At 44.5% G+C, this 17,050-nt stretch overlaps 1 protein-coding gene across 5 annotated transcripts in view; it reads left to right on the forward strand.

Moving 5' to 3' along the window:
* METTL24 (methyltransferase like 24) overlaps positions 1–16,400 on the forward strand; it is a 147,879-nt gene extending 131,479 nt beyond the window's left edge. For all 5 annotated transcript variants that reach the window (XM_072831781.1, XM_072831782.1, XM_072831780.1 and 2 more), the window contains one exon: positions 14,337–16,400. In XM_072831781.1, the coding sequence (XP_072687882.1) occupies positions 14,337–14,651 (315 nt within the window). In that variant the 3' untranslated portion in view covers positions 14,652–16,400. The remainder of the gene's footprint in view (positions 1–14,336) is intronic.
* The last annotated feature ends 650 nt before the right edge of the window (positions 16,401–17,050 follow it).

Raw genomic sequence — 17,050 nt, forward strand, 5'->3', positions numbered from 1 at the left:
ACCCTTCTCCACCCCCCCCCCTTTTTTTTTTAAAAAAGAAACTTCCTGGAAATCCTACATGACACTTTTACTTCTATCTTATTCATTAGATTTTCATCTCATGGTCACACAGTCATAACAGAGAGACTGGGAAGGATGGTCTTTTATCTGGGCAGCAATGGGATCAGCTAAAAATCAGGGTTTTCTTATGGGAGAACAGATACGTGAGCAAGTGATAGCTTTGCGGTGCTACATTTGCCTTTAAACTAAATGACAGTATATTTGTTGCTATTTTTCTCTATTAAGAACCAAGCATTTAATAGGATCTGAATTTGTAACCGTGTGTTTAGTGGGGAGCTGGTATCGATCATAAGTAAATTTAGAACACGCCAGATTGTGCTTTTTTCTGGGCACTCCTGGTGCAAAGAGATTCTTGGCAGAGAGGGATATCGGGAGAGGGAAGGGATCACACTTCTTTCTCAAATGTTGTAGCAGTCCTCGGATGGAACCCTTCTCGGTCCTTAAGTCTCTGGGAGGATGAAGTTTAGACTTGTAGTTACCCCGCAGCTGCACTAGTGTGTGATGAAAGTTAGTGCTTGATGAATGTTAGTGTGTGTGGGACAGTGAGAGAGAGAGAGAGAGAGAGAGAGATTCAGAGCAGAGGAGTGGTGTTTGAGATGTGGAATATCTGCCACTAATTAATTAATTTGTGATCTTGGTCAGATCATTTAGCCTCTTTCAGGCTTAGGTTTCGCTGTTGAAAGTGAGGAAATTGGACCAGATGTTCACAATGCTGCTGGCTCCAATCTTCCCTCACCTGGAATCTGGGAGGTAGATTTAATCATCTCCCCATCTCCCCATCCGTCCACCCATCCACCTGCCAAATACTTTTGATAGTACCTGGCAGTGTGGCTGGAAACTGAAGATTAAAAAAAAAAAAAAGAATTTATTAGCCTTCATGGAGCTTACAGCCCCTTGTAGGGCACAGGGAAGATAATGCTTTTGCCTCTTGTCAGATGTAAATGCAGCTGAAGAAACTGTTTTCAGCTTCACCTGCCCGTGTGTTAAGTAGAGGTGGCTCATGGCTATCAGGAGTGGAGCACCTCTGTATGTTTCCTGTACCAAATGTTAATTCTTCCTCTGAGTCTTTTCCTAAAACATAGCTGCTGTGGTGCAGAGAAAGCACATTTCTATATTAGCTTGCACAAGATGACCTTAATATGGGGGACGGGGTGGTTAGGGACCTCCCTGAGAATTGGTAAAAATAGTAGCAGCTAGCAGTGCTAGTCCCGATAGAGCCCATGCTCTGTTGGGTGCTGCACATGGTGCCTTATGCTCATTTCTCCTTTAACCTCAGGACAAGCAGGAGTCCTGCTGTTTTTCTCTGAATCACTGAGAGGCTAAACAACCTGCCCCAGACCCATATGATGAAGCAATCGTCCTAGAGCCAAAGTCCCAGCGACCACAGTGTTGGAAGAGTGCTCATGAGCACTAACACACATTTTTGCATGTGGTTCCAGGGAACGTGAGCCTCACCACCACCTTGGTGATGTGTTTAGGGAACTCTGACCTAATGGTATCCTATTTAGGAAAAACCACAATCTACCTTCCCAGATCAAGGATTACCAGTGTGTGGATACTTTCTGCACCTGCTCACAAGAAGGGAGAGAACCCTGCCTGGGCAGAGGCTGAGAGTCTTGTGCACACATGTCATTAAAAACTCACATAATAGAGGTGCCCTGGTGGGGCGCAGTGGGTTAAGTGTCTGGCCTCAGCCCAAATCATGATCTTGGGGTCTGGGGCTGGAGCCCCCCATTGGGCTCCCTGTTCAAAGGGAAGTCTGTTTCTCCCTTCCCTCTGCCCCTCCCCCTCTTATGCTTGCATTCTCTCTCTCAAATAAATAAATAAAATCTTTAAAAAAAACCCAACCAAACAAAACCCAATAAGTCACGTAGCGTCATCAGCCAAGTCTAGTGGTTCTCAAAGTATGGTCCTTGGATCAGCCACATCCCCAGCAGCTGGGTCCCTGGTAGAAACGCAAATACTCAGCTCTGATCTGAATCTACTGAATCAGAAACTGTTGTGTTCGCACGCCCTCCGGCTGATTCTGATGCGTGTGGTACGCTGAGCAGCACTGTCCTGCAGAACTTGGTGCAATGACGGAAATGTCCTATGGCTGCACCGTCCAGCATGGTAGCTGCTAGCACAGCTGGCTTGGGAACAGGAGAACTGAAATTTTAATTTTGCTAGATTTTAATTAATTAATTAAAATTCAAGTGGCACCTGTCTGGCTCAGCGGGTTAGGCATCTGCCTTCAACTCAGGATGTGATCCCCGGTCCAGCGATGGTGTCCCACATTGGGCTTCCTGAGGGGAGCCTGCTTCCCTGTGTCTCTGCCTCTCTCTGTGTGTCTCTCATGAATAAATAAATTAATTAATTAAATTAAAAAAAATAAAATTTAAATGGCCACACTTGGTGAGTGGCTATTGTGTAGGACGGCACCACTTAGCCCCACAGCGTTCCTGAACATTCCTAGGCCTTTACATCTGTACTATTCACTGCATTAGACACAACAAAACAAACAAACTGAATGCCCCATGTAGAATTACGTATTAATATTATCTGTTTCCTTATTCCAGTGTGGATGTCATTTAACTAGAAAATGTTTGGGATGGGGCCCTTGCAGTTTAATGCCAGTGAAATATTCCGTAAGAGAAAAACAACTTGCATGTATTTCCCAAGTCCGGTCAGAACTTACGGTCGGTAAGTGCCTTCTTAGATAATTTCTTCTGCTTTTAGATTTTGAGGGCAAGAATTTTGGAATATTCTCAAGTCAGCATTCTCAACTCTCAGCAGCTTAAGTTCCTTAGGGAAAATGAGATTGTACTGGAGGGGCCATCGTGGCGTCCTGGATGTTGGTGGAGGCGAGATGTGGTCACTGGCAGAAAGCTTTGGTGTTCTCCACGAAAAGGGAGTCAACATGAATAAAAGGGCAAGGGCAGGATGTTTCATGGCATAATGAGAATAACATTTGGCTAAAGTGTAAGTGTAGGGTTTTCAAGTGTTGAAAATTAAGATGCTAGGGATCCCTGGGGGGCTCAGCGGTTGAGCGTCTGCCTTCGGCCCAGGGCGTGATCCCAGAGTCCTGGGATCGAGTCTCACATTGGGCTCCCTGCGTGGGGCCTGCTTCTCCCTGGGCCTGTGTCTCTGCCTCTCAATGTGTCTCCCATGAATAAATAAATAAAATCTTTAAAAAATGATTAAGATGCTGCCACCGCTTGTGCAGAGTGGGATGGTGGGATGCCCAGCTGCCCCCATTCCTGACATCCACCCTGTGACTCTCTTTTTCAAGTGGTAGGTCATAAGCAGGATGGTCACTGTGCTGGGGGCAGAGGGACAGAAAAAGTGAGTCAAGGTGCAAGGTGTCCCCGGGCCGAGCGGACAGGACCTGGTAGCCCACGGGCTCCTGTACCCACAGCCTGTCAGGAAGCCTGGCCAGAGGGGCCGCCAAACAGGAGTGGGGCCCTGCCCTGAGGAATGGATGGGGCAGGTGGGGAAGGGACTCTAACGTGCAGCTGTGAGTGCGGGTAGTGCCCCTGCGTAAGCACCTGCCCGAGCCGGTGCAGGGCCCAGAGACGGGCCCCGGGGACGCCGGCACAGGGCACAGCCCCGGCCTCTCGCTCTTCCCTCCTTGCTCATTTCTGCCACCGAACCCGCTGATCCCTTCATAATTTTCACCCCCAGCGGTGTTTTTCTTCACTCATATTTCAGTGGTTTTTAAAAATTTTTTAAAAGATTTTATTTATTCATGAGAGACCCAGAGAGAGAGGAAGAGACCCAGGCAGAGGGAGAAGCAGGCTCCCTGCGGGGACCCTGATGTGGGACTCGATCCCGGGACCCTGGGGTCATGTCCTGGGCCGAAGGCAGACGCTCCACCGCTGAGCCACCCAGGCACCCCAAGTTTCAGTCTACTTTAATTTTTTTTTAAATTTTTATTTATTTATGATAGTCACACACAGAGAGAGAGAGGCAGAGACATAGGCAGAGGGAGAAGCAGGCTCCATGCACCGGGAGCCCGACGTGGGATTCAATCCTGGGTCTCCAGGATCGCGCCCTGGGCCAAAGGCAGGTGCTAAACCTCTGCGCCACCCAGGGATCCCCCCAAGTTTCAGTCTATTAAAAACAAAATTAAGAACCCAAGGACTTTATGTTCCGTTTCTCTAAGTGCTTTTTGTATTGGGGCTTGTCTCTTGTGGCCCAAGTCCCCTCGCCCGCCCTGCCGTGCTCCGGGGTGGACTCGGGCCCACGTCTGAGGGGGAACTGTCGGGCCGGAAACCATTCTATTTGAGTATTTGCTTGGTGATTTATTGGTTTATGCCTCTATTCCTTTAGGAATAGTTGATATGTATATTTTTTAAATAAAAACGTCCCATCTCTTTCTGGAAATACTTGTGAATACTTGTATAAATACGATTAGGCCAGAAAAATAAACCAACCTTAGCCCCGGGTGATGTGGCTTCAAGGCACAGGGTTCTGACCCAAGGCCTGAGACAGATGTGTCCCTTTCAGCTGCCCCCCCGGGGGGAGGGGATAAGTAAATGAAGCCTCTGCCTGGCACCGTCCCAGCCCCACCCCTGCCCTCCTGCCTGGCTCCCTGGGCCCGGGCCCTTGCTGCGGCTTCGGGGCCTGCTAGATCTGCACAGCTTGGCTCTTCGCTGTCACAAGTCCCCCGTAATGTCGGAAAGATGTTAGGGTTCAAAGCCGACGCCCAAGAAAGAATTCTTGGGACGTCTTCGGTGCAGAAGGTGATTAAATTAGAGCATGGGGACAGGGCTGGTGGGCAGAGAGAGCTGCACCCAGGGTGGGAGGGGGGTGGGAGGTGGAGGGGGTGGTGGGGTGGTGGTGAGAAGTGGCCCATGGTATAGTTGCAAGTTGGGAGGGGGTTAGGGAGAGAGTCAGTCTCTAAGGAATTTAGGAAGTGGGGTTTCCAGGACCTGGAGGGGGCTAGCTCTTGGGAAAAGGCCATTTATTACCGTCTAATAAAACCATAGTCATGAGGCCCTTCGGATGTACATCGGTGAGCCATGTGCTTGGGGGATGATTGCTAACATGTATCCAGGGGTTTAGAGATGAAGGAAGTTTCCAGAGGAATTTTTATTGTTATAGGAGATTTACAGGGTCCTTGGGGTGGGGCTGAGATTGCCTTTTGCCCTTAGGAAAGCATTAACATCCAGGCAGTTGAGTCCCTAGAGGAATGTCACTCTGCCTGTTTTCTTTTTTTTTTTTTTAAGATTTTATTTATTCATGAGAGACAGAGAGAGAGAGAGAGAGAGAGAGAGAGAGAGAGAGAGGCAGGCTCCCTGTGGGGCCCAGATGGCAGACTCGATCCCAAGGACCCCCGGATCATGCCCTGAGCCAAAGGCGATGCCCAACCACTGAGCCCCCCAGATGCCCCCCTCTGGCTCTTTTAAGGGCTAGTGAATGGGCTGTAGGAGTAAGGACACTTAATGATTTCTCTTCTGCCTTTGTTTCCCACGTCAACCAGGAGCCCTGCTGACTTCTTGACTTCCCAGCAGCTCACCATTTCCTAGATTCGGGAGCTAAGACCAGGTTATAGCCACGCATCCTGCCCCAAAGGTTCTGGCCCAGCGGCCTCAGGTTGGATTCTTCTGCACAGGCTGGAGATTTGGCAAAAAAGTCTCTGTTTGTAAATGTTTCCCTTATTTCCTTAAAAATTCCTTTGCAGAGTGTTGCTCCCCGCAGAGGTCATTTCTGTGATCTGATTACTACATAAAATTATTTTCTTTTATTATTAGTTCAGAATTGGTCTTACATTAGCTTCGAGTGACCCTTCATATTTCTTGTAATATTCAGGGCAAGCCTTATCTCTCTTTCCCTGGTGGTAGCGGAAATCTTGTAACGTTACATTTTTGCCAGCCAGCGGTGATAATTAAGCCTGATTTAGTGTGTTTAAACTCTGAGGATCTTAAAGAGACTTTTAATCCTCTTGTTCATTTAAGATAGATTAATTTCTTACATTTTTCTCTCTTTTTCTACAAAACTAAGATTCTCTTTTTATTGTGTTCAGCTTTTAATTTTGTAGGTGCAGATATATCTTGCTTTAAGTAGAATTGATATATAAAAGCCCGGGTATACTTTGCTTTAATCATTAAATAATAACTTTTCATAATTAAGCCAAAAAGTAGGAAGAAGTTATATAGATAAAATGATTTAAAAGTTATGATTGAATATTGACCCAAACTACAGTGACTATGGGGGAGCGAGTGTGGCTTGAGCTGTTGGGGTGGTAGGTAGTGATCATTTAATTTTTTAAAACATTCATAAATAACTAGATGAGTGGTTAAATAATCATTTTTTATAACATGAGCCCAGTTGCAAAGCTCAGTTTGTACACTCCTTTTCGGGAATCTATTTTTTACAGAATATGAGCTGTATCTGTAAATGCCATTAAGTGTGTGTTTCTGGCCCCCAAACCAGACAGCTGATACTGAGGCAGGCAGCTGTGTTTGCGGGTCACTGACTGACAGAATAGGAAGTTCCTTGTTTTGTGTTAGTTGATTGCTGGATGGTCAATATTGATACTTTATTGGCATTACTTACAACTTTGGCTCTTAGCCAGGGATTTTGATTAACATAATAATTAATTAGCTTTATAGCTGATGGTAATGGCCAGCTTTAAGCTTTAATACACATTTTTCTGGGTGTAAAAAAAATCTATATCCTTTTAAAGATTAAATATAGAATAATAGGTACAGCATTTTTTATTAAAAATGTTTTTTAAAATTATCTGGAAATAATTTAACATGTACTTAGTTAAAATTGGTTTGTCTTATTTTTTCTTTCTTTATTTAAAAAAATTTTTTTTTAAGATTTATTCATTTATTTATGATAGACATAGAAAGAGAGAGAGAGGCAGAGATACAGGAGGAGGGAGAAGCAGGCTCCGTGCCGGGAGCCTGACGTGGGACTTGATCCCGGGACTCCAGGATTACGACCTGGGCCGAAGGCAGGCGCTAAACCGCTGAGCCACCCAGGGATCCCCATTTTTTTCTTTCTTTAAATGGCATGCAGGTTTTTGTCTAATCTAGTGAATCACTGATGCATAGAGACATAGGGATGTTTAGGGATGCTTCAGAGTGTCACATGGCTCTGGGGAAAGGAAACAAGTGGTCCTTGAACAGGCTGATGACAGTGGTGTGCCTGTGCAGGGCTGCTAGCCTTAGCACAACTTGGTATGTCCTCAGTTTCCCAAGAGCAAGTACAGGAAGGGTCTAGAAAAATTATTGGGAGCTGTAACCTGGGCCTATCCTTTGCACATGCTACTCCTCTTCTGTGAGTATTGTTATTCTAAGAAAATAGGAGCACATACTTAAATATTTAGCTCCAGGGTTGTTGATCACATCAGTGTGCCATGTCCAATTGGAAAGAACTGAGATGTCCATCAGAAGGGGGATTGGTTAAGTAAATTAAACCAATGTAAAAGTCATTAAAAGACACGTTATAGATGGAGGCTAACCATTTCTCTTGGCAGGAAAGCTCTTTTTCAAGTAAAAATATGTGAGGGATTCCAAATATATAAAAGAGAGAAAAGGGGACTTGCTCCTATTGAGTGGAGGTAGAGGATCCAGAGCCTGCCCACATCTCCCTCGCTCCTGCAGGGGCCCCAGCCACCTCAGTCATATGCTGATGAAATCCCCAAGGGACACTGAGAACATTTTGATGAAAATGGATTGGCCTGGAAAGATATTCATGGCTTGTTACATTGTTCATTAAAAAGCATATTTGAAAACACATTATGATTCTAATTTTATAAACAACATGTGTGTTTGAGTTATGCCTATGTATGCTGTGATATATGTGTTGTGTGTGTGTTTATGGCAAAGAAAAATGTTTAGCAAGAAATACACCATGTATTCAAGAGTTAACTCTTCTAAAACCTGGATTATGGGTATTTTAACTCCTTTTCTTTTTCCTTATCTGTGGCTTTATAATTTTTAAATAATGACCGTTGTATTGATTTTTTAATAAGGGAATATTTTTGGTTAAATATATATAATCTTCTAGAAATCACAGCTTTGGAATATATAGTATTTGATGCTCTACAAGTAATCTCTAACTTTTGCATAAACGGTGCTTGGTCTCTGTTCTAGTTACCTACTGCTACATAATGAGTCATCCCCAAAACTCAAGTTCCTTAAAACAATAATTGATAATTACATTGTGGATCACAGTTTCTGGGGGGCAGTGTTTGGGAAGGGCTCTGCTGGGTAGTGTTGGTTCAGGGTTTCTCCTGGGGTTACAGTCAGATGATGGCAGGCACAGCAGGATTGGCCAGACAGGCATCTCTTTCTTCACGTTGATTTAGGGCCTCTTCATGTGTTCTCTCTGCAAGGGCTAGTTTGGATTTTTTCATAGCACAGTAGCCTCAGGACAGTCAGACACCTTGCAGGGGAGCTAAAGTTTGCAAGAGTGATTGTACCACTGAACCAAGTAAGAAGCTTTTATGGACCGGGTTTGGATGTCATCGAGAACCACTTCTAGTGGACTCTTAGTCAATGGCAACAAGCCTATCAAGATTCAAGAAGGGCATCACAAGTCAGGAGACATAATTTGTGGGATCCAGCAGAAAAATGGAAATCAGGGGGTCCCCTGTTGAAAACATATTAAGAATTTTAAGTCAGCGACAACAGAGCATTAAGCCAAGTATGGTGTGGCTGTGTATGTTGCATCCCATAAAGCCATCCCTGGGGGGAACACCGAGTCCATCTCAAGGCCATATTGTAGAAAATCCAGAGATGGGAGTTAATGGTGAGACTGTCTTTGTTTTTTTTTTTTTTTTTTTTTAAGATTTTATTTATTTATTCATGAAAGACACACACAGAGAGAGAGAGAGAGGCAGAGACACAGGCAGAGGGAGAAGCAGGCTTCATGCAAGGAGCCTGACGTGGGACTTGATCCCGGGTCTCCAGGATCATGCCCTGGGCTGAAGGCAGGCGCTCAACCCCTGAGCCACCCAGGGATCCCAGTCTTTGAAAAGTAAAAATCTGCCACGGCCTCTATGACTCCTCTTCGATTAATGAGGTGGCTCACATTTGGACTCCCCAGATCTGGAGTTAGCCGATAACCACAAAGGAAGAACTCCTAGCTCACCAACAGCCAGACTGCCGTAACAGTAACAGGGATGTATTTTAAAACCCCTTGTGGAGAAGTACTGGTTGCCTCTGAATGGACTCTAGCAAAAATATCTGTTTTCTATCTGTTATGGACCGAATTGTGTCCACCACTCCCCAACTTCATAGGCTGAAGCACTTAGCCTCAGTGTGACTGTATTGGTGATAGGGTCCTTAAGGAGGTAATTTAAGTTTGATGGAGTCATGAGAGTGGGGTCCTCATCCAATAAAACTGATGTCCTTAGAAGACGAGGGAGAGATACCAGGAGAGATGAGGCACAGAGGGAAGTCCGCCCGAGGAAGCAGTGCAGAAGCAGCTGTCGGCGAGCCAAGGAGAAGCCTCGGGAGAAACCACAGGTGCCGACACTTTGATCTTGGACCTTCCAGCGTCCGGACCTGGGAGAAAACATAAATGTCTGTTTTTTTTTGTTTGTTTTTTTTTGTTTTTGTTTTTTAATTTTTATTTATTTATGATAGTCACAGAGAGAAAGAGGCAGAGACACAGGCAGAGGGAGAAGCAGGCTCCATGCACTGGGAGCCTGACGTGGGATTCGATCCCGGGTCTCCAGGATCGCGCCCTGGGCCAAAGGCAGGCGCCAAACCGTTGCGCCACCCAGGGATCCCAAATGTCTGTTTTTTAAGCGTGCCCTCAGCCCCCCTCAGTCTGTGACATTTTGTTATAGCAGCCCCGGTACACTAATACGATATCTAAGACTCGCACGTACTTATTTTCCTTGTCCTTTTCAGTATTTTTTTTTTATTAGTCCTCCTTAATCCATTGGCTAGCCTAGGTTCTTTGTCAACTTCCAAGGAAAGCCAGATCTAATAGCAAATGCTATGTTTTAATTAATGTCCCTTCTTCAGTAATATTCTGATGAATACGGGCTTTATTATTTATTTTTCCTGGGGTGTTGCTTGTGTCCAGCAAAGGTTCACATCTGACCTAATGCTATAGTTCATTCATGGATTTGTATATAAATCTGAATATTGCTTTTAATCACTGGGGTCAGTTATTTGCAGACATGACCCTGAACGGCCTGTCACATCCTTTCTGTGTGGGCCACTCTTACTCTCAAGGGCTGGGATCTGCTTCCCCTCCCTTGAGTCTGGCCTGGCCTCGGGCTTTGCTTTGGCCCCATAGAATGCAGAGGAGGTGATGCTGGTGAATCCCAGAGCCATCCCAGCCCCAGCCCTGGAAAGGTGCTGCAGTGTGCAGTGCGCCCGCCTATCCCTCTGGAGAGCCGCCTTGATAGGGAAGAGGCGCAGGTGGGGAGCTGCAGGCCTGGAGATGCTGCGTGCCTGCTGAGTTCCAGGAGGGAAAGGGAAGCGGCTAGGGAACTGGGGGGGGGGCGGGTGCCAGAGACAAAGTGCACCTGCTGGGCCTGGTGGTGAAGGAACTGGGGAATGAAGCCCAGGGTTTTTAAATTTTTTAAATTTTTTTTTAAATTTTTTAAATTTTTAAATTTTTTATTTTTTTTATGATGGTGGTTTTAATTGGCCTTGGGGCTTTGGGGCCTTGCGGCCTTGGGGCCACCTGCTGTGGATATTGCGAAGTCGGAGCTGGCTGGGCTGGCTGAAGTAGGGCCTGTGGACTACATCCACAATTGCCTCCGAGAGGGGCTGGCCCTTGGGTCTGTGGTATGGGGCACTTTCACCAAGCACTGACTGGGGAATTGGCTCCGGAACACATGCTGCTTTGCCAAAGCTCCGAAGTGATGGCTAACCTCAAACACCGTTGTCGTTGGAATGTGCACCTCCAGAGTTCCTATGGTGAAGTCCTAACCCCCTCGTACCTCAGAATATGACCTTCATTGGAAATAGGGTCGTTGCAGATGTAATTAGCTTCAATGAGGTCATGCTGGCGTAGGCTGGGCCTCTAATCCAACGTGACTGGTGTCCTTACAAAGAGGGGAAATTTGGGCGCGGGCAATGTGTAGGCGAAGAGCTAACACCATGTGAAGATGAAGAAATAGATCAGAGTGAGGCAGAAGCCAAGGAATGATGGAGATGGCCGCCAACCCCCAGGAGCTCGGGACAGGCATGGGACCGATTGTCCCCTGTGGCCCTCAGGGAGAACCAGTGCTGTCTGACACCGTGTTGTCCAGAACTGGGAGACAGTACATTCCTGTTGCTGAAGCCACACAGTCTGTGGTGCTTTTTTATAGCAGCCCCAGCAAACCAGTGCAAAGGCCGGTGCCCCATTACCCACTTTTTCTCCTCTCTGCAGTTCTGGGCCCACGCAGGCCTACACGCATGCCCGTGATGGAGCTGCCAAATGGCCTCACACCTTAATCCGGTTAAAATTAAAATTCTCATTTCCTCAAAAAGTTCTGTCACAGGAGATTTACTGGATATTTCAAGCACAAGGGAAAGGAGATAATTTTTGAGAGGAGGACCTCTTTAATGCCTCTGAAATCGTAACACATAGATCGTTTGATCTACCTTCTTTGAGACCCTTCCACCCGAGACTATGTCCTCAGTTATTCCAGAGTTTACAGAGAGTTCAGACCTAGTTGTTTTTCTCCAGAAACCTGACTTAACCTAACTATTCGGATTGACCCTTGATTCTTCCGACGTAATCATTTGCATGATTTTTTGTGCCGTGATTGTTGAAAGCCGATGGTAGAAACTTGGAAGTGGCCTACGAGATGCAGAAATGTTTCGTGCCTCATAATAACAATAATATTGGGTACATTATGCAGTAATAATGGAAATTGCATCTGCAAAATAGTGGTGGTGATGGAACATTCTGAAATACCAAAAAATAAAAAAAAATAAAAACTAAAAAATAAATAAATAAAAAGGAAAAAGCATACAGGGAAGAAAACCGTGTTTTATTCACAGCATTTGGCTGGTTGTGCTTTCTGGAAGTCAGGGAAGAGTTCATGAGCTCCTCGGTACTGTGCTATCCTGGGCTGCATGATTTAGATCGACCTACTCAATTCTGATTGAAGTGGAGAATTTGCAGTCACTGGGATCAAAAGGGGTTAGCAGCATTGTCGTATTTGAAAATACTTTCTGCTCTTTAGATACGAGAGCATTTTGTAAGTGAAAATTGGATTTTCACAGTAAGCATATATTTGCTATGATTTATCCTGATTTGTTTTTTTTTTTTCCCCCTGTGGCTCATAACTTCTGATTGATAGCTTATGTTAAAAGTATGTTTGGAAAAAATATGAAACACATATTCCTTTATCTTTACCAATGTAGTTTAAAGGCCAGTTTCAGGCTCATTAACTTTGCCCTGGCCCTTTAATAGTTTGATAGTTTGATGTATTAATCCCATTCAACATATGGGAACTTACAGAAAACCACAGTGAGAAATAAATCTGTAAGGCTTTTAAAACATTTGTAACTATGTGATTTTTGAATTTTGGATATTTTCTGTACTAATGAGAAAATTTTGTGATGTTTTAATTACATATTTCTGTTGAGCAGTTTAATTACCCTAATTCAAGACTATTCTTAAAATTCCAATGATTAAACAAAGTCAAGAAAGTGACGGGGCAGCAGAGATGAAAAAAGTGAGTTAATTCTGTTGTGTCCAATTCACAAGAATTATCTTAGCCTTGTACATGTTCCCGTGGGATCTGCCTTTGCTTGGTTCCTTTCAGAAAGGAGTCTTTTTGTTTTGTTTTTCATATTACTTTTTTCTCTTTGAGTTTGGAAGGCTTTGTTTTTTTTGTTTTTTGGACAGGCTGGTTTACAGACATCTGGACTATTCTGAGGCCTTCTGGTATTCTTAGGATATAACCATCACTCTTTCCCTGGTGGACCGTGAGGTACTGTCCAAAGCAAGGCAGAAAAAAAGAAAGCATCTCCCTCGGGATGTCAGGATACTGGGAAGGATCATTTTCCTGGAGCAGTTATGTCTAAATCCTATGCATCTTCTCCTCTACCCAACTCTGAAATCACACAAGCAATGTTGGCAGCCCAAAGCCATTTTTACCAAGTCCTTGTCTGCAGATCAGGCTGTTTCCCTGCGCTGATGTATGTAGGAAGTAATGCTTTAAACTATAAAGTGCTCTGTAGATGTACACTGGGATATTGATAACCATACTTCTGCTCCCTGACCCTTATTCACGCTCCGATAGCACCTTATTTTCCAAACCAAAAGCCTTTTAGGGAATCAGAGGGGCCATTTTTCCTCTTGTGGTTTATGCAGAGTCATCATGGTACAGTGGTTAAAACCAGGGCCCACGTAGACAGACTCAGTTTGCGTGTCACCCCTGCCTCTCCAGCTCAGTGACTGGGGATGGCTTACTCTCTGAATCTGACTTCCCAAACTTCAAACAGGGATAGTGACAGAATCACCCTTGCAGAATCATTGAGAGGAATAAACGGATATTGCAAGCGAAGCACTTCGCATCGTGCCAGGCACATCTAAGCAAGGGCCCAGTAAGTAATTAGCTTTCATCGCTTCCTGAAGGCTTTGGGGTTCTGTGATTCTATAGCAAAGCCAGCAAAAATGAGCTGATTCTCATAACTTAATTAATTGCAAAACCTCTCCTATCCTACCCTTCTCCCTATATTTCATCTCACCTGGAATGTGAACTTCCGTTCATTAAATGAACAGAGAATGGTGTTGCCTCCCCCTCCCCAACTTTAAAATGCTGTGCTGGTGCATAGTTTTAAAATAATTCACAGGATAATAATAGTTTTTCTTCTTTTTACAAGTCTCATATTCAGACACCTGAGACCTCTCCCTGGCATCCAGTCCTGAGAAGTTGGAAGGGGGTGAGGTTTTGAGGTGGTCCCAGCAGGCAGTGTGGCCCTCTGTCCCTCCCTGGGGCCACCATTCTGTCCTGACATGGCTGGGTTCCTGTGACCAGTGTCTAGGTTTCTGGGGAGAGGCTGTGGGCACGCAGCTCTGTGAAACACATGTTCCAGCATCTCTGTCTCAGGCATCTGTACCCCCTGGCCAGAAAGGAGGAGGTTCCATTATGATTTCCGACTGGCATTTCCTTATTTGTGTGTTAACATATGGTGTGGAGTGAGGTTAGAAACTCATGGCATTAGTGGCCATTGAAAAAGACCTCTAACCCTAAAATTTGAAACATGCTGCTTTCGTAGGAGGTAGTTACACAGTGATGTTCCTGATGTCAAGACGGTATTTTTAACAACATTTATTGAATCTGCTAATCTCATTTCATCATTTTGTTACAGATTGATGTTCTCAAAGCAGATCTGGAAAGCGCAGAATGGAAAGTTTTAGAAAATCTCATTCTGGAAGATGTCCTTGAACAAATTGGACAGCTCACCTTTGAGATTCATCTCCACTGGCCCGGGTTTGAGGTCAGTGGCGGTGACAGCAGTGTCGTGCGGTTCTGGTACAGCCTCCTCAAAGAATTAGAACTAAAGGGTTTCAGACTTTTTCATAGTTACAAAGATTTATCTAAACCCCAGCTCTTCCTGAAGAAAGACATTTTCAACGCAAGTAGCTGTTATACTCTGAGTTGGGTAAATACAAGATGGAACTAGGATGCAGGATGTCATCCAGACCTCAAGGAAACAATTGGAGAATAAGGCACGTCCGGCTTTCTAATTATCCCTGCACTTGTTCAGTCTCCCGCTAGCCTGTTACCAGCTCCAGGTGGGGACCGTGTTATTGCCTTTGTAGTGCGAATAGCCTGGCACCTGCCCCGTGGGAGGGGCCTAGTGAGCACTTGTGGAAGGGATGGACGCAGGAGGGCCCCAGGAGCCAACCTCCATCTGCCCGAATCCCAGGCCTTCTCTTTGCCTCCGACACAGCGGGGATGCTCGTCCTCCTTTGTTTAACTTGGAAGATAACCCTCCCACTTACCTGTTTTCCCTAAAATTCAGTATGTATCTAAAATCCGTGAAAAATTTCACCAACATGAAAAAGAAATTACATCCATTTTCCGTTTTTGCTGGGCTGATGAGAGTCTTAAGTTTGTAGCTTACTGTTTAAAATAGGACCTTCCCTTAGACTGTCACTCTCCTTGTCAAGGGTTTCCTTGTTCACCTGCTCAGTTCCATTCTTTACGACCCTGTGGATTTCAGACATTCCTCCTTAGCCTTTGCTGAGGCCACGCTGTGGCTTCGCAAGCGCCCCTGATTCTGGTTTCTGGGGACTTAGACACACCAAATTCTGTCACTGAGTTTAAAAGACTAGACTATCAAGGACGTCAACTCAGATTCTTTTCAGACCTACATCCCCTTCTGTTCCTAGGAAACTAAGCACAGGCAAATGTGGGTGTCTTCACTGGTGCCTCTTCTGACTTCAGACCTGGTTTCTCAACCACCGCCTTGCCTATGCTGTCAAATCTCTCTCTCTCTAATACATTATGTCAAAGATTAAGTGAATTTTCCTCTGCGGCCAGTTGGCATTTGTTCTAAGACCGCGGCCTGAGAGCCAAAGTCTGTCTCGTTCCTGGGATGCTTACACTGTGTTTCAGTAATGCCAATCCTGTCTGCGTTTTTAAAAATTAAACCGTAAATGTAGGTTCTCGGTAGTTCAAATGATCTCCATCATTTTTATTTACGGGATTAGACATTTACCCCCACAAATGATTTTCAAAAATTCTATTTCAAGTAAGTTAATTAAATAGCATAAAAGCAAACCAAATTGTTACCTTATTATACATCAGGTATATTTTCTGGCATTTTTTTTACATCATGGGAGAACAGGAAAACTATATATACATTGTTTGCTCAAGAGATCTGGGGAGAGAGTACACCACTGATTGCAACTGGACTTTATTCCTTCTTCCCTTTTTTTATTTCCTTCCATCCCAGACATTCCGAGTTGGCTTTTTGTTTCTTGCAGTGGTTTGAAAATACCAAAATTCCTCAAGTGAGAAACCAAAATAATATTCGAGTTAGATGATCTTAACTAACTTCAGTTCAAAAGGGAACAAGACTTTCTGAATTCTTAAAAATATGAATGAGCTTTTTATTTTAAAACTCACAGGACGCTAATAAAAGTCATTGAGGTGGGAGGACCAGCTTGAACAAGTGTGATTTAAAGTAGCAGTTAAGTGGCTCTCCATGTGCATAGGTATCTCAAAAGCACAAAGGGTCCACGAAAAACTCTGACGGGGTTTAATGCTTAGTTTGCATGGTGTCGCCTCCAAAACAAAGTTAACTTTAGCCCAGTTCCTGCTTGGATTATATCGGTTTCTCTTCTTTATTTTTTTAATTAAAATTTTATACACCGAAGTATGTACAATAAGCCTTTTTATACATTAAACCTTCTTATATGGTTAAGTATGAAGTGTACTAATTTTATGTGTCCAGTCTGATCAGGTTTTAGATATGTACACGCCCATATTAAGGTCTTTAATTCATGGGATTGAAGATTTATGGAATCACTGAAAGCCCTTTGTGCAGGGCAAGTCACCATTTATTCCAGATTGGTGGTGCACAACATTGACTTCATCAGACACTATATATATGTATATATCTGAAGCAAGAATGGCTGTACTGTTAAGAAAAAAAAAAAGACAAACTCAAAATAAATCACAAACACACCCACCCACACCCACCTACAAGGCAGCTTGTTCAATAGTTTTTTTTTTGTGCTTATTTTATGCTTATTTCTAAGACTGTCCTTTATTCCCTTCATGGATAGTTTGAAATTTATGATGAATATTCTGACTGTTGCTATGGTTCCCCTGCCTCTAAAATTTATTATGCTTATTGTGTAGGCTGGGGTTTCTTAACCTCAGCGCAGATTGCCGTTTTGGGCTGGATGATTCCTTGTGGGGGTAGGGAGAGCTGTTCTGGGCATGCTAGAGTATTCAGCAGCATCCCTGGCCCTCCCCACTGAGATGCCGGGAGCATCTCTCCCTGTCCCCCCTCAGTTGTTAGCACCCAGAGACATCCACAGACAGTGTCGCTTGTGCCCTTGGGGGCAA

This window comes from Canis lupus, chromosome 7 (genome assembly GCF_048164855.1).
Source record: "Canis lupus baileyi chromosome 7, mCanLup2.hap1, whole genome shotgun sequence".
NCBI lineage: Eukaryota > Metazoa > Chordata > Mammalia > Carnivora > Canidae > Canis > Canis lupus.